Consider the following 26463-nt stretch of genomic DNA (forward strand, 5'->3'; position numbering starts at 1 on the left):
TGTGTATTAGTATACTGTAATACTGCACCATTAACCTGTGAGGACACTCTGAGCTAAAACGTCCAGCGAAAATGTTATGAAAGCGTATCGAAAGGGTTGATTTCCGATCCGACTTTTCCTGAGCAATGTCATACACTCAGCCAGCAGCTGGTCACACGATCTTGTAACGCTTGGTTGGAACTAACTCTGGTTGCAGATCTAGTTAGCAACAGGTAACATTAGTTGGACCACAATAGCAGTTTTTGTATGTTAATTTATGTAAATGGGAATTTCTTCTCTGTTTAGACCTGAGCAGACAGGTAGTCATTAGAGCTGGTCCGGCACATTTACTCTTTTGCTCTCATTTTCTTTTTTTTTCTTTCGGTTTAGCTTTTAAATGTCATTATGGGCAAGTTCACCTACAGTTTGCATTGGGAAAAAAATCCAATTACCGCATTGTTGTTCATCGCTCATGCAATTATGAGCTGGTACAGGTCAGTTTAAGCGCTCCATTTAAAATAAATAAAGTTGGTATATTGGTTGGAGTGTGTTTCTGGAAGCAGCTGATGCTGTTTTTTGCCAGTCCCTGGTTTTCTCACAGACACCTTGCTGCTTTTTTCAGCTGTTTCTGTAAGCAGTAATGCACTGGGTAATGATGGCCTCAGCCATTCAATGTTTCAGAGGGAATACAAGGATTAATGCTAACGGGTTTTTTTTTTTACCGGTTTTAAACATGTTATTAATTTATTGTAATCTCGGCATCCAACGCGCAAGGTGGCCAGGCACAGCAGACCCCCCGTCTGCTACCTCTAATGCCTGTCTCGTTGGGTTTGTCACCGGCCGCGGCGGGGCCTCGCTCCCAGCGGGGGACCCAAACCCACAGGAAGGACGGGAGGCCACCAAAGCCCCGATCCCAGTCATCCTCTATTAGCATGCTGTGCAGCTAGCGGGGAAGATTACACGGACGGAGAAGGCGCTTTCGCCGTGTAACTCCTCCACGCATGTCCTGCCGTAGCAGACAGGCTGCATCAGTAGTGGGGTTGGGGGGTGGCCGATGATTTATAGGCAGTGCAGAGAGTGCTCTGTGACTCTTTGATGTTTTGGAAATGGCAGTACGTGTGTGTGTGTGTGTGTGTGTGTGTGTGTGTGTGTGTGAGCTTCTTTCTCTCTGAGGTTCTGGGACAGGCACAGGAAGTAGGGGATGCTGGGTAATCTGTTGTTTAAGTCCTAGTTCCAGTGTCCTACTGCCCCCGTGGCTGCTTGCCTTACTCACTAATCGGCAGCTCTTTATATAGCTCAGCCGTCTCGGCAGCGCTGGGAGCTCCAGGATTTCAGTTCTGCAGCCCAGTCCAAAAACACCTCTTTTCTTACTTCTTTTTTTAATTTTTTAGAACGTGTGTGTGTGTGTGTGTGAGAGAGAGAGAGAGAGAGAGAGAGAGAGGTTTGCAGTGACAGGATGGGGAAGAAAAGTATCAGCTTTTAATGGAAATATTGTCAACACGGACAGATGAATGTGAAGATAATGCGGCGCATGTCTGTATTGATTTCTCATTCCTCTTCCTCCGACGCCCGGCCAGAGGTCTATTTCTGTGGCGTCTTTATTTTAAGATGATTATTTTATTTTTTAGAAGAGTTTAAGGCTGACATTTCATTTTCTGTTGCGGCCACAGGGCAGCAGACTGTATGTCATGAATTTTTATCACTTTTGTTTGGGATAAAATAACGTTAGGGGCTCTTTTTTGCTCATACAAAATGTCAGAGCCCAGAGCTTACAGACATAAACAGGGCCTTTCTCTCCAGCTTATCGCTTTGCAAAATCAGCATTTTTTTCTTAGATAGCACCATCGGATTTGATAAGTCGTAACACTCACAATTCACTACAGTGTCTTTATTTTATTATTGTGTATTTATTTTTTTAGCTATTCCCGACTGACATTTGTATTGCAGAAATTGCCACTTCTGTGCGTTTCCCTCTCAAGGCTAAGAATATGACATGTTTTTAGGACAGGATGTTTTGTCTGGCGGTCATGGCAAAATTGCTTCTGCTACTTCATTATATTCCGGTCTTTATTACATTAAAACGGCGCTCAAGGCAGTTTGCTGTATTTTTTCTATTTTCTGTTTTGTGTGTGTGTGCGCTGTTTTGTAGTCTAACATATTAGTAGTAATAAAGAGGCAGATTGAAAAATCAATGTAGTCAACCTGCTAGGCTTCACAATGACGCCTGCCATAGCATGTTATTGAAAATGTTTCGAAACGACCAATTTATATTAGAATTTTTGACCAGTAGTTTTATTCAACATGCTGTTTTGATGACAGAATGGATGGAACTTATGCATCTTCCAAACAAATACATGAATGAAAACGTTTTCAAATTCATCTGCACCCTCTGAATTGCTGAAGGTCACTTCAAACCCAGTGGTCACTTTAATGGCTATTCCCCTCTTCTCCTGCCGCTCTACAGGTGTTGCCGAGGTGATTGTGCTGGTAGGGGGTCGCCGGGTCATCGGCATGAACCAGCGGTCCCTGACAGCCGTCACTTGCTTCAACCCGCAGAACAACAAGTGGTACCCCCTGGCCAGCCTGCCGTTCTACGATCGCGAGTTCTTCTCCGTTGTTTCAGCGGGGGATAATATCTACCTGTCAGGTAATCAAGTCGCTCACGTCGGCTTCACAGCTTGGTCACGTCCTTCAGGTGCAGGGTTTCTATTTTCGGGTGGAACGCGACAAGCTGCTCTCGCCGCTGCATTGCGCGGGTGGTGTGTGTGAATGTGGGCGTGTGCCTGTCTTCACCCAAAAGTGAGAATTTGTCCTGCCGATCAAACCATCATATCAGTTGTTTGTTTTATTGTAAAATAATAACAAGTTCAACTACATTAAATAGTTACGAACTAGTTATGAATGTTAAATATACTCATAACTATCCATGTTTAAAACAGTGAAGAGAATGAATTCATAATCACAGTAAGATATTTGATCATGTTGGGTCCAGTCCTGCGCTGCAGTGCGAGTGTTAGTATGTGAACATCACCAGACGGCAGCTTCTCTGCGTTGTTCTCCTCTTATATTTTCAAGTCACAACAACAACAAGAACACCCCGGACCACAACACTTGAACTAAACATAATGTGTCAGTTTTGAGGAGCATCTCATCACTGTCAAAATGCCTGATGATAGCATCTGTCCGTGACACCCCACTCTGAGACACTTAGGCAGAAGGATCCCCGTGTCTCTGGCAGCTGTGTAAGAATAGGGTGTAAATGGAGACTTCAGCACTCATTTGTGTCTGGGTTTTTCCCCCTCACTTTCCAGGGGGAATGGAGTCCGGAGTCACGCTGGCAGATGTGTGGTGCTACATGTCCCTTCTGGATAATTGGAACCTGGTGTCTCGGATGACGGTCCCCAGGTGCCGGCACAACAGCGTTGTGTACGACGGGAAGCTGTACACCATTGGTGGCCTTGGTGTGGCGGGGAACTTGGAAAACGTTGAACGGTAAGCAAAAAAAAAAAAAAAAAGATGCTCTCATCCATGTGGAACATCTTGTAGGAAGTCATTATGTGTTTCGTATAGGGAGAGATCAGTTCCTCCGGTGCTGCGAGGTAATCTGATAATTAAATCTCTGCCGCGGATTGTGCTAGTATTTCACTGCTGGATGAAGGTGGCAGAATTACGCCGACCAGAGACAAGCCACCGACACGTTTGGAAAATCGTTCTTAATATGAAAAAACGCTCCGTGCAGTCAGGGCCACTGATAATAATAAAGATCACAGATGAATGCATATCAGATGATGTATTGCTTTTATTTCCCCAAATACAGATTCCATAATGAATATCAAATTTATTATGGTGGACATGAAAAAAGTAGCATTCGCCCTCACCGGTGTATATTCTTATGCTTGACATTTCCATTCGGTTAAAGTGTTGGGCTTTTCATTGAAATTGCACCGGAGGAAATAAACAGGCTGTAGCCGAATTGATAGGGTGCCAGTTACAGATATATGGCAGACCTGGGCTGCGGGCCTGTGTTTAGTGCCTTGGCACATGTGGATTTGCATGAGTCAGCAGGTGATTGACGGCGCAGTGTGGGGATCATTGTTTACAGAGCTGCGGTCCGTCTTCCAGTCAAGGCTAGAAGCGAGTCCCGTCCCCACCCTGCACAGACCACCCCCCCCCTACCCCCCAATCCCAATTTGTTGAGCTCCATCCATCTCTCCTTCAGTTTCATGCTTCCAACCATGAAATCTCCCACATACAGAATTATGTACTCAATCAGTCTCAAGGCTCCTATCTGTTGCCCGCCTGGGGGAGGAGGGGAAAGGAGCTGACGGCGGAGCTGAGAGCATGACCCAGGCGCTCACCTCACGCACCTAAATCTCAACCCCCATATGCACCACGCGAATCCTGTTCCTGGAGCCTCCTGATAAAATGTGGGTGCTAAGCTGGCTTCTGTTGCCGCGTCTCTGTTTCAGTCCTGCATGCCTTGGACGCTGCCGCTGGGATCTTTCCCTTCAGCCAAGCTCTGCTGTTGGATCAGCAGGCTGTAATGACGCCCCACACCACACAGATCAAGCTGACAATTTTTTTTATGTGTGTGTGTGTGTGTGTGTGTTTGTGTGTGTGTGTTGCTATTTCCAATACATGAGCAGCAGCAGTTACTGATCACTGTAGTTGTGACACCATGGTTTCATGTTCATATGAATTTGAAGGCTTGGAACCAACGCCTTTTTCAAACATCAGCATTAATATCTAGCATTGTTTTGATAAACTTAGACAATTTGAACACTTATTCATTCCAGATTTTTATAAATCAAGCTTTCGTGTTTAGGATTTTGATGAGTCTTCTCCAGCACATGTCAAAGAATACCTATGCCATTAAGGTCAAGGCTCTGTGGTGGCCAATCCATGTGTGAAAATGATGCCTCACACGCCCTTTCACAATAACAGCCTGATGAATGGTTGAATCAGGAGAGAAAATAAATCCATTGATGGAAAAGTGTGGCCATTCAGTATATTCATCTGCACCAAGTAAAACCAGATCATAACCCTTCCTGTACAAGTTTGTACAGTAGGAACTGTGTATGATGGGTACATCTCCTTGTGACCATCACTGTGAAAGGTTCATTTGACCACATTTTCCATTGTCGTGTTTGTCATTCTTGGCAAACTCAAGATTAGCCTCTATTATGATGAGTTGTCATTTCTGTTTTCCAACTACTTTAAATGGTTCACCATTAAATGTATTTTCTAAACTTGGGTTCTTCTTCATGGTGGCCAATAATTTGATCCTTCTGATATGCAGTGTCGCTTTTTCCGCAACCATGGTCTGTGTGTTGCTTACAAATGACAAGGAAGCGGTCCCGATCCGCCAAGGTGCCACTGAGGTGCTACTGAGCAAAGCACCGTCTACACACACTGCTCCCCGGGCGCCTGTCATGGCTGCCCACTGCTCACCAAGGGTGATGGTTAAAAGTAGAGGACACATTTCATTGTGTCACCGTGTGCTGTTCTGCAGTGACAATCACTTGCAGTGACAATCACTTGACAATGACAATCACTTCGCTTTCACTTTCACTTATACAGGGCTTGCAGATTTTATATCCCCCCTAGTGGTATTTGAAGGATATTATTCCAGATCACATTAAATGGAAGGTCACTAGAATTTCCTTCCAGGGGTGAATAAAGTACTCTACCTACCTACCTACTTACCTAACTAACTAAATTAATATTACAAAAATCTTGCTGTGTTCAGATGAATAGGTGAATGGCCACCCTTTTCCAACAGTCCCTCAAAAACATAGATAAAAAAGTGGCAGTTATCAATCTCTATCCTGATGTTTAGTTTCAGCTCCCACATTTCATGCAATCGCCCTGCAAATGAATCGTTAGACGAGCCTCTCAGGGGGAGTGCAGGTTCAGCACAGGGGCTGCTGCACCCCTGCGGTTCTCCCACCAGCTGCAAAAAAGCAAGTTCAAGCCACGGACCACCGCAGCACCGCGCCCAGCCCAACACACCGTGGGATTAATGCAGCCGATAATTCCAGTGCCTCCTGAGGCTTCATCTCCCTGCTCCTCTGACTGCATCTGCCTTTCTCTGTCCTTCCATCATCTTCTTCCCTTTCCTGCTGCTTACATTTAAGTAAGCCGGGAGCTAAATGACAGCAACGATGGGCCTCAGCACATCCACTTTACTTCTAATTGAAAGCATCTGCTTCTGTGTGAGATTTTCCACTCGCGCTTGTCCCCTTTCGTTCCTCCTGTCCATCTTGTCTGTCCGTATCTCTTAACACAGTGCAGTGCACGCTCATCGACCGCAGCTGGTGTTTAATAGGCGGCCCCTCTGCAGTCCACTCGGCAGGGCGTCTGGCTCTCTGAACTTCAGTAGGGCTCCGGAGGAGAGGAGAGTGTGAGAGAAATGTGCCCCTTTGGAGAACTATTTACCGGGGCCTGCAAAATGCAGGGCCTTTGATGATAGCACTTTTCAACACAGAGAACGAGTGGGAGAGGTTTGGTGGTTGCGGGAGGGGATGGAGGGATGGATGGATGGATGAGTATGAGGAACTAAGCATTTGCCAGTGCCTTTACTTATATGAATGAGTGAGCGAATGAGTGCGTTAGCATGAGAGAGCAAGTTTGAATGAGCGAGTGGATCCATTTTGGGAGAACATGCTATCATAGATGAGCAGTGGCAGACTGTGCTAGTCAGGAACTCTGGGACATTTCCCCATGGCCTGGGGGTCATTTTGGCCTGAGGGGAACAGACAACTTGACCAGCGATAAATTTTCTAGAAAGCAGGAGAGAGTAGACTGACCACTCAGACCTAATGCAATTCTCTTTTGCTGCTGTGTGCAGACACAAAAATGTCCACACATACATCACACAGCAACACATAACAATAACTATAACTATAGCTTCTTCCCAATTTTGTAATAAACGTAAGAATATCCAGCCTAGTCCAACTAAGAGCTGAGTTAAACTTCATTATAAATATTAAACAGACGCTGTGGCTGTGAATTGATTAGCCAATAAATTAACAGTGGGACGGTTACTGGTGCTGCAATCAGAGCAGTGAAGTTTTGGAAATCGTGTATTTACATTTACAGCATTTATCAGACGCCCTCATCCAGAGCGACTTACAATCAGTAGTTACAGGGACAGTCTCCCCCTGGAGCAACTTAGGGTTAAGTGTCTTGCTCAGGGACACAATGGCAGGTCTTCTGGTTCATAGGCGAGTGTATTACCCACTAGGCTACTACCACCCACTATTTAGGAGATATACATTTGTGAATCAGATGACACAAAGAAAAAAAAGCCTTCAATAATTTGATTGTGTTCTCTGTATGTGAGAAGACAAACTGTGCTCTGTATGGATTTGGTAAACCACGCCACGGGATGTTTTCAGATTAATGCTGCAACACATGAGCACCTCCAGTTATTTCACCATGGTAACATAGTAACACTGCTACCATGGTTTTACTGACTATTTCGTTACCATCCCCATTCCCCATGGGAATCATCACACTTTCAGTGCTCTGATTATTTTAACTGCAATTCTCAATGTAATTATTGCACCCTCTTTGTCATTTTAGGCACCAATTCCTCATCTACCATGCTCATAGTATATGAATTGTTCGGTTGTATTTAGTGTATTTGAATTTGCATTACCTTGTGTTGGTATCAGAGGGCAGATGAAGCAATCAGCCAGTGACAGATGGCACATAGTTGCATCTGCATCCTCAGCACTTTTCCTAACACCCATGGACGGCCTACAAAATTAGTGGGCTGGTGGTCAACATGAACCGGGTGGCCTGAATTACTGTTGTTGGTGGAGTGAGTGAATGAATGAGAAGTGTCTGTCTGTGTGTGTGTGTGTGTGCGAGTGAGTGAAGTGGAAATTAGAGGGGTGTCATCCAACTTTGGGAGGATTTGCACGCTTACGCAGTGGTGCATGACAGCTCCTCGTCTGTTTAAATGGCTGCCTCTTCAGAGCGATAGCCGCCGATGAGCTGACTTCCCACTTCCTTCCGCCTCAGCGGTGACTGAACCTCTGTCAGCGTTCCTCTACCCGTTCAATTAACTCGCACACTTCTAAATGTAATCAATAACACATAATCTACACCCAACACACAAATAGTAAATAGAACATTTGCAGCTTTCATTAGCGAGACAAAGTGGAGCTAACCGCTTCAAAGTTCAGAAGTCATCACGCTGCGCCTCTATTGTTCCGCTACTGTAGAAGATTCACCTCCCATTTAGCCCATGGCTGAACGAAGGGGGGGGGGACACGCGAACACACGCCGCACGCTGACCCTGCCACGGTTTTTTTTTTTCCTTCCGGACAGCACAGCAAGCCCCCTCTGCTCACCTGCAAGGTGTGACAGGCTGACAGGGGAACAGCATCTGTTATGTATTTTGGAGAGCGAACATAATGGATTAGGATGGGAGCTTATCGATCATCGGTTCCCAGGGGTAGGTGCATGGCCTTTTAAAAATGAGGGAAAGGTTGTCTGGGAAGAATGGATATTCTAACCTTGAGAGGGAGGAAAGGGGAGAATGTTTTTTTTATTTATTTATATATCTATTTCTTCATGTGGCGGGGGTTGGTGTATTTATAGAAAGGTCTCGTCGCTTGCTGACTGTATCTTTGTGGCATTGCGTGGGCGTCAGCCGCGGCCCACACGGCTCCGTAATCCTCTCCCGTGCTGAAGGATGGATAGGCCCTTAGCCCGGTAATGAGGCCAAAGACGCCACATGTCACCCTCACGTCAGCGGCGGCCACTGACCGCTGCCCTCCACAGACACCGCACATACTAATGCCCCCACTTTTATATGGGCACGTACATATCCAATTAGGCATCGGCTCAGGATGTCTGTGGGTGACAGCTCCCCTCGCCTGTGCTCACTACTGTTCTGCCCCCTCCCCTTGCTGTCTCCCTCCTTTTTATGTTTTTTTTTCACATCCCTGTTTTTCTCAGTCTCTGTGTCCCTCATTGTCTCCCTGCTATCAGCTTATGTTTTTGTCTCTCTGTTTGCTTTCTGTCTTTCTCTATCTGTCCTTTTTCTTGACATATGCTTTTTTTTTTTTTAGGTGTTCTCTTTTTCCACCAGACATAATAATACTTCTATATGCATACCTGCATGCACTTAATATCCCTCAGCATCCATAAATCTATCTATCCATCTATCTGTCCATAAATCCATCCATCTGTCTACCCATCCATCCTTCCATCTATCTATCTGTCTGTTTCCCCATGCATGAAAGCTATGTATTTTACAGAATGGAGGAACCATCTTGAAATCTTCTGCTGACCTGCTATCATTAGTAGTAATCTTCTGACATTACTCCAGTTGGATTCAAACTGTTAAGTTGCTTCATCCCTCTAAAACAACAAGGAAAATATCATGTAATTTTCATTACAATATGTGTTTAATGGCACATGGCTTGTAATTAGCACCTGATCTCACATATTTATATGACTTATATGGGAGATTTTGGGCCGTTGCAACCTGTTCAATCGGAAAACAAAAATGACCTGGTACATCACATTAGCTACATCTGTCCTTGTCTTGACTGTTTTTCTCTCTCAACATATATTTTCTCTCTCTCTCTCTCTCTCTCTGGAATGGCTGGTTTGTTTACTGGAGTTATTGTGTGACAACCTTGGCCCAGTTTGTCTGCTCAGCGGGAGTGCTGGTTTTGTCTGAGCATTCCTCGCTGTGCGCTCTGGTCTGGCCGGGGAGCTCCGTTTGTGTGATGACTAATGGTACATGTGTCACAGAGTCGGAGTCGGACTGTAATTCAATTAGGTGCATCACTGCCCAAGTCCAAATATTGTCATTGCGTAAAAGGATATGCTGCAGAAAAAGGGAAAAAAAGATCAAAACTTTGACTTTTATCCCCCTCTTTCTCACCTTTTCTTTCTCTCACATACTGTGCATCCAGAAACTATTCACAGTGCATCACATTTTTCCACATTTTGTTATGTTACAGACTTATTCCAAAATGGATTAAATGATTTTTTTTCTCAAAATTATTAACATTATTTCCTCTCATTTAATCAAGTTATTATACCATGGTTTCTATTTCCTGTTTCTCCCATCCGGAAGCACATTAATGAAAGTGAAGAGATTGCCATCACCCTTGGCGAGCAATGGGCAGCCATGACACGTGCCCGGGGAGCAGTGTGTGGGTATGGTGCTTTGCTCAGTGGCACCTTGGCAACTTGGGATTCGAACCGGCAACCTTACAAAAGCCAATCAGAAAATAGCAGCATTGTATCTCTGTAAAATGCCACACAACCACCATTGAAAAGGCATCCTGGAATTCTTCATGTTATTCTGCTACTTGTGACAATATCTTCCTAATTTCATCCATAGACCCATTCATAGGCACTTTGAGCATCACTTCAAACTGAGTAAGTCATCTTCTGTTAAATGTTACAACATATTCACAACTTGTTTGACACAAACAATGAGAACTTGACTGCTGTTAGAGAATGTTGCCTAGATAATTAACATAAGTTTTTACTAAAGTTTTACTAATTTGTTTTATTGAATTGTCTGTGCCACGTATCAAATCTTTTCTTCCACAAGTCTGAGCAATTAATAACAACAACAACAATTATGACAAAAAATTATGAATGAAACACCCCCATTCCTCAAGCCCATCTGGCAGAGCAGTGGTGGGGTTTAGTGGAATGTCACCTATTTTACCTGTCTTTAGAGCCCTCTGTCTAATTAGCCTTTACCTGCTACTGCTGGGGATGGTCAGTTTTGTGTCAACAAGCTCAAGTTCATATTTCTTATTTTTCTTTCTAAGCATTTTAAATTTGCAATTGGTGTATTTAAATAAATGAATTTTATTCTAAGACAAAGCTATTCTGTTTCTTGTGAGTAAATCCAGACTAGAAGTGGAATATACTGCGATGCAAGGGGGTGCCACCTAAAATCTTGCCTATGGGTCCCAATTTGTTAGGGCCGTCCCTGAATAATATATTAATAAGATAACATGGTTTTAGTTATGAAATGGGTTTGACTAAAACAACACTGCTTTTGTCTGTTTGACTAGGTGGTTGTACTATGTTGACTAAAACTAGACTAAAATAGCAATGGATTATTCTGACTAAAATAAGACTAAGAATAAGACTTTTCTGAAACTTGACTAGACTAAAGACAGCTTAATGCAAAGACTAGACTAAAACTAAAATTAAAACAGGCCGGCAAAAACAACTATAGATTGAGCTCTTTGGTCTGAATGCCAATAACATCCCTACAGTGAAGCATGGTGGTGGCAGCATCATGCTGTGGGGATGTTTTCAGCTGCAGGAACTGGGAGTCTATTCAGAATAGAGGGAAAGATGACTGCAGAGACATCCTGTCTCATGCAGAGACATGTACAGAGGCATCCTGCATGAAAACCTGCTCAGACTGGGGCGACAGTTCATCTTTCAGCAAGACAACAACCACAAACACACAGCCAAGATATCAAAGGAGTGGCTTCAGGACAACTCTGTGAATATCCTTGAGTGGCCCAGCCAGAAGCCAGACTTGAGAGATCTCTGGAGAGATCTTAAAATTGCTGTGAACTGATGCTTCCCATTCAACCTGATGGATATTGAGATGTGATGCAAAAAGGAATGGGCTAAACTGGCCAAGGATAGGCGTGCCAAGCTTGTGGCATCATATTCAAAAAGACTTGAAAATTGTTTTGAGCAAAGGCTGTGAATACATATTATGTACGTGTTATTTCTGTTTTTTTTTATATATATATATATATATATATATAAATTTGCCAATACCTCAAATTAACTTTTTTGCACGTTGTCATTATGGGGTGTTGTGTATAGTATTCTGAAGAAAAAAATTATTTAATCCATTTTGGAATAAGGCTGTAACATAACAAAATGTGAAAAAGTGATGCGCTATGAATACTTACCCATTTGACTAATGTCCGGCAAGGGTACCTGCATTCACTTCTTTTGAGGACGGTCTTTCGATATCTACTCCAGCAGTCTGCTATTCTTTTTGTTTGTCTGGTAGTTGAACAAACACAGAGTGTGTACCATGCCCAGCCACGCCCGTCTCATTGTGTTAGCCCTGTCGCTCGGGGAGAGGGACTCAATTTACTCCTGTTGACTAAAGCAAATTTTGTTTGTTTGCTCGTGATGTATCCAGAGCCCATAAAGATGTTTGTTCGAGAGGCGGATGGCAGGCTGAGCTATGAAGGCTATTAGCATGCCCCCCTGTCCCACTTTTCTAATTAACGCTTGATGTAGATTAAACCTCGGCGGAGGCCTCTTTTAGCTAATTTTATAATGTACCATCTCCTGCGGGGGACTGTTGCAGCGCTCGCGGCTAAATTGCTTTTAAGGTCAGCGTGATATGAAGCTCTCTGGCTCGGCGCAGGAAGGTTAAGGAACTGTAGATAAACACATGCCTCTGAGTGGTGTCACCCCTTTGGCCATCCGTTCAACTAGGAACAGCTTGGATTTTTTGAAACCAACACCGACTCTCCCTCAAACTTCTTCTCTTCTGAGGCTTGGGCCACCTTCTGCAGCTGTCTTGGCTCATTGTCACATGTGGAGTGTCTGTAACTACCCGTCTGGTACGTGAAATTCGCTTGTAAATAAAGCTGGGAATGAGTCTGGTCCGTGTGAGAATGTGGCCACAGCGAACGCTGGGTCATGTGGGGACAGGTGTCACTCTGAAAGAGGAATTCTGATGTCACCGAGGTCGACTTTCATCTTGGCCTTCAGCTCCGGGCTGTTCATTTGTAAATAGCCCTGAACTGAATGAGCTGGACACGTCCGTGTTGACTGCTGCAAATCTATGCGGCGGTGTTTATTTTATTATTACCTACACCACCCATGGTCCAGCCCTTCTCAGGTGGACTGTGCTGAAATCCAGACTGTGGTGTGTGGAATCTAGCAGCTTTGCTGCCAATCATCTCCTGTCTCAACTGACAGGGATGTTTCAGTTTTATTTCATTTCAGAGTTGCCATGCTTTGTTTGAAGGGTGAGCGAACATTCATAAATCCTAATACATTCAGATTCCACATTCATACTACTGTGCAGCATTAAGGAGTAGTAAATGAAGATATTTACAACATCATTTGGACAGAAATATTTCTGCCTGGCAAGGTAATGAAAATGGGGTGTTTTGTGTCAACCTAAAGGTGGATATGTTGCTGTAGCATTGTAACCACCCTAGGTACAATGCTCTAGTTAAAAACAAGAAAATCTGTGAAAGGTATCTGATCAGTGCCAGCTGCTTGACCCATCCAGATATAATTTTTGAGCAATTACATTTCTATTTTCTTTTAAGTCTGCAAAGACGGGTCTATATGTTTCCTTGTTCTTAACCTTCTGGTGGTAGACTGGCCATCTTTGATGTAGTAGAAATTCACCTAGTGGCAAAATCACATTGCACCTTTTTAATGTCAATATTATGTTTTATGTAAAGGAAATCACCTTGAGGTATCGATGCATAAACTCCTTTGTCTTTGCAGACTTTTGTATTCACTAAAATAGCATGGCAGTGATATGGAACAATGACTGTGTAATCGCATAAATGAGACATGACATTTGAAGAAAATCTTGGTGGTTCAATCTAATCAATCCTGAATGAACAGTCTTGATTTAGCTTAGTCTACAATTTTCGGGGGAATCAAGATTCAGCGGATCTTGAAAGGCTACTTTGTCAAGCTCGTGTTTTTTGCTTTTAGGAATTATCTTATTCATCTTTTAATTCCAAGATCAGTGTCGGCTTAACATGCATTTCCTTTTTTAACCAAACCCTGTGGCTATGAAGTTGCCATCTCAGAACTTTTTGCTCACCTATTAAAGCGTATCATGGTGATGCAGGGAGCCTGATGCAGTCCCGTTCCCTGCTCAATTTTCACCCTGCTAACAGGCAATCTCTGCAGCCAGCCCAGAACTCCCTGTAGGCCCTTCACCAGGATTGAGTGTTGGATCTGGATTTGGAATCTGGGTTACAGAGCCCTCAATCAGGGCCCAAGCTCATATCGTATTGCAAAATCACATCCTCTCTGACCTGGGGGGTGTGCGTTTTCGGACGAGATAAGAATGGTTCAGGGTGAAATTGAATGACGTTAACTGGTGTGAGGGCTAAACTGTGTGTGAGGATGCTTTTTTGCCATTCAAATGACCTTTGAAATGGTAAGAGCATGACACTAAGCCCCAAGGAGGACTTAGCTGACGTGTGAAGAAGCCAGTTTTGATGTGGCTGGAGAATTTTAGCCCCCTTAGCCCCCTTGTGCCATTGTGGATCTGTGGCATTTGCTTTAAAAAAATTATTTGAGATTGGCGTAAAGTGGCAAGTTGGCGTAAAGTGGCAAGTTGTCATAATAGTATCTGACATAACTTATAGTAGCTGTGTGAAGGTTTTAGCTTTTCCACTTTCACTTTAGGTACATATGCTGTCCTGTTTATATGTATATAGGTTTCTAATTGGCTGTATTACCTTTGCACACAGTAGCTGCAGTGGCCCAGTGTCATTATAAAACCATTGCACTGTCTTTTATTATATATCGCCAAGCTATAATTGTAGACGTTTACTCCATTAAAATTATTATTAATGCTGGCAAGTGTGTCTGTGATACGGAGCTCTAAGCCATCCTAATGCTGCCATTACAGATAAAAGGAAACTTTCTACAGCCTGCCTGCCTCATCCATGCCCTGGTTTTGCTGTTTTAGGATTACATTTGCAGCTCAAATGGAAAAGAAAATATGTGATGAAAATTAGAGAGATTAAATCTGACCGATATCAGGGCAAGGCAAAATATTGATAAAATATAGTATACTGATTAAGACCATGTAATATCATTATATTTTATATTGTATAAGGCTTAAACACATTGTTTGTTGAATATTTGTATGTTCTAATGCATTTTACAACGTAGGGCTTGAGTCGGTTATGGGTGTAATTCTTTTGTATAGCAGTCAATTGACCAATAACTATTAACAAAACAATGTGGTCATCATAATATGAAATCAACCATGTCAGATTTCACTGCTCTTGACATACGACTGGTATGATGTCTTGAAAAATTACTGAAATAAATGCCGATGTAGAGTCTGCAGTTTGGTACGATCTGGTGATCTGACCTAAACTACATGAAAATCTAAATCTTAACACAAATATTTTGAGAGCCTGATCTTATCTATAATAGCAATACATGAAGGTGCTCTCTAATTTAATATAAATTTGGCCTTTTCCAGGTACGACACCATCACAAATCAATGGGAGACCGTGTCACCATTGCCCAAACCAGTCCACTCTGCCGCGGCGACTGTGTGCGGGGGCAAGATTTACGTGTTTGGTGGTGTGAATGAGGCTGGCCGGTCAGCTGGAGTGCTGCAGTCCTATGAGCCTCAGACCAACGCCTGGAGCTTCATTGAGTCGCCGATGATCGGTAAGGCCGCTATGCTGTCCTTGACTGCATCATTGCTATTAATAATATTTGTAGCCCCACAGTGACACAGTGATCAGCGCAACAAGGTTGCTGGGTTTCAGTCACAACTCACTATATGAAGCTTAATTTCCATGTTTGTTTTTAGTTTTGGGTCACTTTGTACTTAGATATCCTCTTGCAAAGTGCAGCCATACATGCCCTTTTTGGATTTTTCTGTGTACAAAATGGCCAAAGCACCACTATTGTTACTGATGCAGGTAACAATTCTGCTTCTGATGCATAAAAGCATCATACCGTACAGTGTGTGCACATAAACAATGAGCTAAAAATTATTATTCATATACTCATACATATAATTTGAATTGGGTGTTTACCAAACTACCAGAAAAAATGCAGTGTATGCCCACCTTTACTGTTCAAAGACTTTACATGAAGAACTGATCCCAAAACTGGCCCTGATGCTAAAATGAACAGCCGTTATTCTTTCAAAGATCTCCAGCCCTGTTTCTTTTGGCACTGAATATTTTTAGCTAATAGAGAATAAAACATCCACATGCCAAGACCGATAAAACTCGACTCCTGGTAGCCTTTGATTCTGAATAAATAATTAAATGAGAACTGTGAATTTCAACAGCATGAAATTAAAATATTAGTGGGTTATCTCTTAAGAGCATGGCTGCCAAGGAGTTTTGTACTGGTGCCAATTATCGTAGGTGTCAAAGCTGATACCGTACTGCCTTTTTGTCTTGTTTTTTTTTAGTTGACAACAGATGTGCTATGTTCCCCAGTACATCATTAGCAGAATGAACGAGAAGCCCGTGATCAGACTTGTCCCATGAATCAGCAGCACAGATGAGTTCTGGGTTGATGGCAACCCGAGCGATGGCAAAAACCGATTCTCAAAAGGCTGAACGGGCAGAGGCACGATCCAGAGGCTGCCGCGACCGCAGAGGCGGACCGGAGCGAGGTGTTTCATTAAGACCTGCTGAAGCAGCTGTACTCTTATTAAGAGACAATAATAGGAGATTATTTTTTTTAACTTGAGGCAATTTAAATGCCTAATAATATTTGGAACAGGCATTTGTGTGTTTCTATCAGGAGACTAAATAATACATGCATGAAAAATACATTGTGGTTAAATCTGTAGGCCCTTGCCAAAGTTAAAAAATACTGCTCTAATACAGCTTCTGCATTTCCAGCTATGGCAAAAAGCTGATCACAGCGGTTGACCACAGAAAGATTTGTCAAACAAAAATAATAATAATATAATCAGGCCTAATTTTGCTGATCATAATTTGCAAAGTCACATTTTATTTGTCGTCCTCATGCATTTTAAGGAACTGATGCTCAGGCGATTTGTCATGGGAACTGCAAACCCGACAAGAACTGAATGTTATGAAGTTATGGTATGAACTTATTTTTTCCTCATTTGGACACTGTGTGAAAATTCCACTTTAAAATATGAACTTCCAGATAATTTTGTAACCCTTTATGGCACTCTGGCATTATAGGTATCGACCTGATCGAAAAGAAGCAGACGTCCCAACCGTAGAATGTGTATTTTTGTATAAAAGAGAATTCCTCTTGGCTGCTGTAGGGTGAGCTTGCAATCAACCCCTGGTGGAACTCTGCTTAGAACTAGAATGTGTGTTTCATATGAAGGAGGCCAGGCTGAAAAGAACGCCTCTAGAAATGCACAGCTCATATGCAATATTCAGCCCAGATTTATGTCCTTGAGCGAGGCGGCTGAGATGAGCCCTGGCAGAGCACCAGGTCTGCTCTGTAAGCACCGAGGTGCTTCACATGTACAACACTCTGTGTCCTGGTTGTAGACTCATCTCCATTTTCTTGCCATTTTCTCGTGATTTCTTTGGGAATTATCTAGCTTTCTGGGGAATATGCAGTTTTTGATGTGAAACGCAGCCAAGTCAATCATTCATAATGAAAGAACGCACATTTTAGCACTTCCTCTACCATGTGCGTTGATTCACACATAATACATTACATAATTCATAAAATGGCAACGCACTCGTCTCCATTTTTAGACCCAAGAGGGGCCTTTTTCAGGTCTTGGCTTCAAGCATCTTAAAATGTTCACTCTCCCATTTTTTAGGAGACAATGATCAGAGGCATATATTCAAGAGATTACCAGTATATTGCATTAAAATTCAAAATAACACCCATCTGAAATGATGTATTTGAGACCTCTGTCTTTCTCAGCATACGCTTAACACACGGAAACTTGTACATGTGACAGCAGGCATCAAGACAGGTAACCGATCCGCCATAGAGGCAATCTTGTAAAGGTGTAATGTACTGATGGATGATGTTTGCGTGACCGTTATGCCATAAATAACGCTGGTGAATAAGCCCGGTCAGCTCCTGTCAAAGGTTAGAGTTAAGGTTACAGCACTTTAAAGAATGCGGCTTGCCAGCATTTACACCGCAAGAGAAGACCGAGGGGTGTTAATGCTGATTGAAGTCACATTCGAGAAGCATGAACACATATGCTCTCATAACAAAGCATTAATCAACACTTAATTGATGTCAGCCTAATATTTCCCTATTATGTACTCCCAGCAAGAGTCAGCAAGAGTCCTTGGTAATAATTGCTATGGTGTACAGTTTACATCATGGTGTGGGTGAGTCCTTGATTCTGATTGGCTGCTGGGTCTGTTAAAATTATATTATGCACATGTGGTTCCTGTCAAGTTTCAGACATAAAGAGGTAGCAAGTCTAAGGTGGCAAAACTTTCTGTGTAACCATAGCAACATAGTGAAAGTCAGTCTAGAATTGGTGTATTCATGCTGTAAATGTGCATACAGATGATGACCATGGTCTATAAAGGATAATCCACACTGAAGTGGATGATTTTAAGGCGAGGGGGTTTAAGGGCAACCAAAACGGAGGTGAAATCTGCACAAGACATCTTGAAATGTCCCAGAATTTTCCTCAGATTCTTGCCTATTCCTAAAGAACAGTATGTCTCTCAGTCAGAAACTCTATCCTGTTCCATATTCTTCAAGTCCTGCAGGTACAGGTAATACTTTTAATGGCATAGAAGTTGCATTCTGGTGAATAAATTAGGGGCAGGAATATTGATCAGGATGTTCATGGGGGTAGGCGGGGGCTGTTTTCGAGGCCGACCTTAAAATCCTGTAGCGGCGATCATTCCCAAGGGAGTGCATTTGTCCAACAGTGAACACACTTGACTGATTATTTTAAAAAGGGGTTGACTGAACCATAAAGGAGCCCCATCGATGTCAAGTGGTAAAGGTATGCTTGAGTGCGCAGATAATGAAGGGTCCCAGGGCTTTTGGCAGCGGCTGTTGGGCGATGCCCCGAAACGGCTCCACATGCCGCACTCGACCGCCACTTATGTGTGTCAGCGAGAAGCCCCAGGGCTTTAGCTGGGTCACGTTGGTCGTGACAGCCATACTGTCATAACTCGTCTAGGGCTACGATGTTCTGGCCCTCAGTGAACTACGGGCTCCGTTAAAGTGATTAACGCGAATGACACGCCCGACTCTGAAGCTGGCATCACTCAAGACCCTCACTGGTCACCATGTGAGGAGCGCTGGACTGTCACTCCTGCATTCTCACAGTAGCGTGTGAGAGCTGTGATGCATAAGGCATGAGCGTTTACCTTGAGCCTCTCTAACGAAAGATGCCACACACACACACACACACACACACACACACACCAGCCAAGTTGGACTCATTGACAGCCAACTTGCTTCTGACAGACTGGTGCGTTGGTTGGTTCCCAGAGGGAAACCTGCTGTTTACAGTCTATTGCAAGGTGAACCTTAAAAAAAAAAAAATCAATTAAGAGGCGTGCAAATGGCAGTGTGTGTTGTTATGGCTTGATAGGTCTTTCAGAAGGGCCGCGCCCCGTGATCTGCGTATCGAATCACACCACACCGCCCCCTTCTCAGTAAGAATGGCCAGCCTACCCCCCTGCCGTGCTTCATTATTGTGCTGGACGGGCAGGAAAATGCTGGAGGATATGCCCATGCAGCGCTGCCTAATGTAATGCATTTAACATGTAAATAAACCGCCTGTGGTAGAGAGTGGAGTATGAGCTCACACACACACACGCACACTCACATCACCAGGGGGAGAGGAACAATTAAATCCCCCGTGGAAATTTTTTTGTCGTGTTCTCACGAACGTAAAAGTTTGTAAAACTTGTGTGTGCGGTTTTCCGTTTTGGGAGGTCTTTTAACTGCCTCGCCCACCCAGTGAGGACAGCAGATTGACACTTCAGCACCCGGCAGGGGGGCAGCAGCTGAGCTTGCGGCATAGGGGCCTAATCCGAACACACACACACACACACACCATCCTTTACACGGTTTCTTTATGTCACAATCTCACCCCCCCCCCTTTAAAAAAAAAAAAGGAATAAAAAATGTGTGGTCAAGCGGAGAGCAATGTGTCAGAGGTTTAGAGAGGAGATTAAATCTAAGAGTGAAGCCCTGGCTGCGGTGCCAGGCCGCTGGCCAAAAACGTCTTTTTACCATGAATTCATGAGGCGGGCGGTAACTCGGAGACATTTTGGAAAGATGGCCGGGTGGAGAGATGGAGTGGGCGGCGGGGATGGAGACAGAGCGGTATTAAATACTGCTGAATCCCGAGTACGTCTTCAGAATTTTGCCTCTGCATATCAACGCCGCAGTAGAGCTTCCATTTACTCGCCACTGGATACACAGAGATACGCAAATGTCGAGAGTGTGCTACTGAGAGTCATTGTTGCCGGGTTTTTTTTAACTTTCCCCTCTCCTCACACGGCTCATTCATTATGTATGTCTTCTCCTGCTTAATTACTCATACGAGCAGGAGTAAATCACATCGAAAGGCTGCATAATGGGCTAGAACAGAGATATAGGTAATCAATACACAGGTCAAGTAGTTGACCTGAACTTTTACCATTTTCTTTTTTGCACCAAAAAAATTTTTATTTCCTTTATAAAAATGATAATGACTAAATGAATCAACACAGCGTATAATCTCAGGTTAATATGGCCTGTGAAAATAGAGGCGAATCTGTATTATTCATGTAGTTCATGGCTGCATAAAACACTCATCTGAGTTTCTCGCCATTTCTAAAAATGTATTGCAATATTGCGTTTTAGATTTAGATCATAAATTAGTACACCTTATTTTCTTTGTTTTACTGGTCACAGGCACACACTTATTGACCACTGTTGCTTAGCAACTGCAGGGTCATTGATGGAACTATTTTTCATTGTTAAATCCAAAACGCTAGATCACTGCTGTTACAAGTAATTACCAGAATTATTAACAGAATGGAAAAACAATAGAAAAAAAGTCTTTGTGTGGTTTTGACAAAAAAAATACTGAGGAAAGATCATGAAATTTCTTGATAAAGAAATGTTTATTTCCAGTGGCGGATCCTGTAAATTATTGGAAAGAAATTATTGGAGATCTAAAATAAATAAGCAGAATATTGTTGGTTGCTTATTAAATTTAATGAATCATAAAAGGAAGGACTCCAAGACCAATATAAATTCAACAGCCAAAAAAATGTGATTTGATAACATTGATAGCCATTGACCTTTTACCACAGCTTACAAATGCCAACATTTACAGGTGGAGCCCTCTTGTGCTATTGTTCAGATGAGTTTAGTTTTATCTGATTTTATTGTAGACAACAAATACGCCCCTGCTGTCACGCTCAACGGCTTCATCTTCATCCTGGGCGGAGCTTATGCTAGAGCCACTACTATTTATGACCCTGAGAAGGGAAACATCAAAGCTGGGCCCAATATGAATCATTCAAGGCAATTTTGCAGGTAAGACTTTTTTTTTATTAATATTTGTCAAAGTGTATGGACTGTACGGACCAGGAGAAGGGATGTTTATACTGGACCGCATTGCTCCTGTTTCTGATGTCTCTCGCCCTCAGCTGTATCAAAGGTGTTGTCAAGGCCGTCTGAAGCGCCAGCCAGCTATGGCACGATCTCTGTTTTCATCTTATTTCCCTCCTCCCTAAACACACACACTCCATAAGACATCTCAGTGAGATCCCAGTTTCTCCTGATTCACTTAGACTTTGAAGCGACGCTAATGAAAACTGACTCCTTTCTGATTTCCCCCTGAACGGCAGAAGTCCACTCAAGATTTATGTAGACAGGGAGTGATGGTGATAGGCAGCGCAGTCGTAGCTGTGCAGAATTCATCATGATCTTTCCAATTCTTTTGCGGCAATTGATTTCGCTCCTTGTTTTGTGAAAATGCCTCTCGCGGTTTTCATGAATTAGTCATGTGCAGCAGGCTTCGTAAATAGATTTAACTAATTGCGGCAATCTTAAGTTTCAGCACACTTTGTCACTAAAAGTAATATTGAGTGCAGATTTGTGACAATGCAGAAAGGAAAGAAATATGGCTGTGCATGATGAAGTTATGGCAGTGGGGGGAAAAAAATCTACATTTTTAAGTGCTCATTTTTCATCTCCTGGGATGTGCTTTAGGCTACATCTGTCTGTGAGACTTATTTGTATTCACAGCAGAGAAGGTAATTAGCTCAGAGGCAGATGAAGCGTGGATGGAGCACAATAGGATACGCAGCTCTCTCCGTCTCTGCATATGGCTCCAAACCCGAATATATTTCTCGTCGGTACTGGAGCGTGCCGCCGCTCGCGAACGCCCCTTACGCAGAGTACGGTCCTAATCTCCATCATTCTGTCAAATCCTCTGTGGATGATGATGGTGGGGGGGTGGGCTTGTTGTTTGTCTCTGCAGCGCTGCTATCCTGGATGGGAAGATCTACGCCACTGGTGGGATCGTGAGCAGCGAGGGTCCTGCCCTGGGGAACATGGAGGCCTTCGACTCGTGCACCAGCTCCTGGCAGCTGCAGCAGAACCTGCCCTGTCCACTCTTCAGGCACGGCTGCGTGGTCATCAAGAAGTACATCCAGAGCGGCTGATGCCGTCAAACTTGAGCCCGGCTGCCCACATACTTGCTCACGAATGCACACGCGCCACGTCGGGTCGCGGCACCCTGTCACCCCCCCCCCCCCCCCCCCCCAACCCCCCCACCCCCCCCACCCAGGATTAGCAGGAGTGACACTGATGCCCTGCAAGAGCTCCTCCTGTTCCCACCATCTCAGACGACCCGCTCCCTCTTGCACAGTCAGACCCGGACACTCTCGCTCAGACACGCCTCCTTGGAATGTAGAAGTCTTCAGCACTGCGCTTGGGCGGGGCCAACGTCTCAGCCATGTGACATCCTGTAACCTACTCCACCTTCTGGCACTGAAACTAGATGTTTGTAGTGACTCCGGCCTTAACGCTGCATTGTCGATTTAATTGTAACATTCTCTAATCTGCCATTTTCTCCACTGGTCATGTTTCTGTTTTTTTATATAAGAGCAGTTGTGTTTACCTTCCTGTTCTATTTACATTTTCTTTAAATGTAGCTCTTACAAAGGTGCAATGTGTCAGATTTTAAGATACATTTATACATTTATGGCAGTAGGGCAATATATAACTAGAATAAAATCATAAGAGTCAAGGACGTTCATTCTGAAGATGCTTAATATACATTTAACAGACCATATAAAATGAAAAAAAAAGTCAACAAGACTTACAGAAGATTGAAACTCATTATCGTCTCTTGAGGTACAAAGTGGAATTGCAAGACAGGCTGCTGCTAGCTAACACAGCACTTTTATTTATTGACATTTGGTTGCTTCATTAATGTTTTAAACTACAATTCTCATACATTGCACCTTTACCTGTGTTTATATATATAGATATTTATATATATAGTGTGTATGTGTGTGTGTATATGTACACACACATACATACATACACACAAATCAACAAACATGAATTATGGGTTGTTTCATAAAGGAGTCAAGCCAAAAGCAGAGTTAATTTCATGTTGTTTTCTGTATTAGTACAGTAAGGACATTGCACATATCTCTCGAATGTGAAGGCACCGCCCACCCCCCACCGCCCTGTTGTTGTACAGCACTTGCTTCGACCTCAACGCTGCCGCCGGACTGACCGGTTCCCTTTCAGCGCCAGGGTGGCACCTCTCACAGCCACAAACCTGAATGCCATTAATAATGGGACAGCCTGGGAGAGCCGACGTACTCAGACTTACTGTAGAGTGAAACCAAGACTGCAAATGGACAGTTTCAAAAGCACCTCTACTTGCACTCAGCCAAAGCACAAATGATTTAAGGCTCTGGGTGAAAGTGCGTCTGGGCGTTTGATCCTGTTTCTCTTTTTTTGTGTGTATGTGTGCATTTTTTCTGCATCCATTGCATCCCACTTGAACGGGCTCTTCTTTAAAGGACCCTGTCAGCCTGGGAATTTTGGGCAAGGGGACTGGCAAGGGACTGTAAATTACGGGGAAAGAGACATGTTTATTTTAGGAACTCAGTGGTGATTGTTTTTAGAAAAAAAAAAAAACGGATAGTTGGAGAAAACGTTATGTACCAAAAAATGAGCAGTTGTTCAATTGCCACATAGCTGTTGTTTAATTAATGATGGATTATTGTTGCTGACAATAACAGAAAAATACAACAGAATTCATTATCCAGAAGTGTTGGGTGTTTTGTTCTTTTGAGTTTGTATAATGAGTGCATCAGAGATGCTAATGAAAGCTCATAGGACTCTTATTTCAATCTTGCCTTCATGTTTGTACCAAAAAGGTCACCCTCCCAGTTTGTGGAACTGATTTTAAAATCTCTTTTTATTTTGGAATAGCATTAACACACTGATGGAGAAAACAGATGCTTTAAGAAAGTCAGGCCATCTTCTTGTAGGGTAACGGGCGGGCAAGTTAACCCGTCAGCTCCATGAAAACTGCTTCAGATCTATGAAATGCTTTGGAATACAAAGCTGCATTTTCGACTGACAGAGGTAGGAATCGATGAATTATACATGAGATACTACCGTGAAATGAAAACCTAAAAACAGTCCAAGGGGCAAGTTTTCGAGACAAAGGAACAAGTAACGCCCCTCGAGTAACTTGTGATGGACTATCAGGTTGCAGGAAAGTTTGTCCCTCAAGCTCAGACATGTTATGAGCCGGTATGGCTGTTCCTTGTGGACACCCATGTTCGTGGAAGGGGTTAGATCCTCAAACCTAATCTAATGAATTGGGTTTTCAAGTAGGACCTGGCCTGGGTGTTCCAGCGTTCTCTTCTGGTGCTTCACTTGCAGGGGAAAATGAAAACATATTGATTGTGGTTTTGTTGAAGCTTTTTGGTCATTTTTTTATTACAGCATATCTCTTCAGTGGACCAGGTAAGTTGCAGTGCTCTCCCATCAAGATTTCCCCTTCATCAGTTAACCTCCTACAGGCTCCTGTCTTTTAATCAACACTACTGCTATAGGAGTTTGGACTAAATCCTTCACTGACAAATGCTGTTATTTCTTTCAGTTGTTTTCATGTTTTTCTTGAACAGGGTTTCTTCACTGCAGATAAGAAGTTTCTAGTAAGAATTATTTTATTTTATTTGGATTACACTAGCAGTGGCTTAACAAACGAGCCCAGCCGCAGTCCAGGGGGGTTATATTTTTAGTTTAAAATCTCTTCTTCTTCCCAGATCCTTGTTTTTATTGTATACCCTGTCCACTGAGACCTGTCCTGGATAGTGGCGTAGACGACTAATTGACATTAAAGCGACTCAGCTGCTAGACACCAGCCTGCCAGGGTTGCCGAGACGGCCTACATCTTCCGGCAGCTGCACCTGTCAACCTCCATCTACCCTCGACCCCTCCCTCATATAAAGTATCATCGTCCCATCAATCAGACTGATGCACCAGACCCCTGCTGGCGTTTAAATAACCCTGTTGCTCTGTTGCGCCGTGTGTCCAGTGGGTTAGAATTCAGCGCCGGGCCCTGATGGCAGAGCTCCGAGCTTCGCGTCCCAGGGAAACAATAAGCTGTGTGACTGTTTCTTGAAATGAAGTGTGTTGTATGAACCCCTGCTTAGACATGTCTGAACTGTTTGTTCTTTTCGTGTCACATTCTTCTTCATGACCTCGCTTTTGACAAATGTACAAAAAGAAAATGTTTTTTGAGCATGTTCATGTCTCGGAGGTAAACAAACTGCTTTTACTGTACCGAGCTGTGGCGGAGATCAGCATCCCTGTGGATGCCGCTGTGCATGGCTGACACACGGCACATGTCGGAGCATGCAAGCATGAGAAAACAGCACAAAGATTTATTTGATAAAAGAACACAAACACAAAATGGGGATGATGTGCCCAAAAGGCAGAATGCCAGATTCTAGGCAGTACACGCTCCCCGTAGGCCATGAAAGCACCTGTAGAGACGAGGCAAAACAATGTCCAATGGATTTTCATATATACATTGGACATTGTTTTGCCTCGTCTCTACAGGCGCTGTAGTGTGTGTGTATATGTGGACACACACACTACCAGTCAAAAGCTTGGATGCACATACTCTCTGGCAGTTATGGAGACTAAAATGGATGCCATTTTGATGAAACCGATGCAATAAACATATTTAGTATTTTTGCAGCCGGAGAAAGTGGAGTACGTTTTTTTTACGTTCATGGCTGCTTTGTTCACTGTTATCACCTAAAGTCACGTCATGAGATGCTCATTAACATGAGTGAATGATAAAATAAGGGTTTGGCCTAAAACCATCAGAACTGTTGGAAACCGTCCCCGTTGTCCAACTGAAGGTGGAGAGAAGCCAAGAGTCTGTGAAATGTCGCCATCAGAGGTATTACATAGAATAGTGGCATCAGTAGTAAACCTGGTCACCTTTGAAGATGAGGTTAAGGTTGGGATTAAAGTGTAATGTGCTCATTGCACCCAGCTGCATCATACCTTGCTTCCCAGAGATGAGGGTAATAAACATAGAAAAAGATCTAGTTTATGTTATGCTGTTTTTATGTAAATTACATATTTCAAATGCCTTTTTTGGATTCCCCTTATGAATGGTGACTGAAATATGGCCCAGGTTATGAGGATTCTTGTAAAGGATGACATGCTTTGCTCATATTGAATATTTTATCATATTGTTTGTATAAATTGCAT

General features: G+C 43.3%; 1 protein-coding gene across 7 annotated transcripts in view; it reads left to right on the forward strand.

Annotated features, from left to right (window-relative positions):
• LOC114792083 (kelch-like protein 29) overlaps positions 1-23989 on the forward strand; it is an 81177-nt gene extending 57188 nt beyond the window's left edge. For all 7 annotated transcript variants that reach the window (XM_028982980.1, XM_028982962.1, XM_028982944.1 and 4 more), the window contains 5 exons: positions 2444-2626; positions 3291-3471; positions 15218-15411; positions 21084-21228; positions 22178-23989. In XM_028982980.1, the coding sequence (XP_028838813.1) occupies positions 2444-2626; positions 3291-3471; positions 15218-15411; positions 21084-21228; positions 22178-22361 (887 nt within the window). In that variant the 3' untranslated portion in view covers positions 22362-23989. The remainder of the gene's footprint in view (positions 1-2443; positions 2627-3290; positions 3472-15217; positions 15412-21083; positions 21229-22177) is intronic.
• Positions 23990-26463: the final 2474 nt, after the last annotated feature.

The sequence above is a fragment of the Denticeps clupeoides genome, chromosome 1 (assembly GCF_900700375.1).
Source record: "Denticeps clupeoides chromosome 1, fDenClu1.1, whole genome shotgun sequence".
In the NCBI taxonomy this organism is placed as follows: domain Eukaryota; kingdom Metazoa; phylum Chordata; class Actinopteri; order Clupeiformes; family Denticipitidae; genus Denticeps; species Denticeps clupeoides.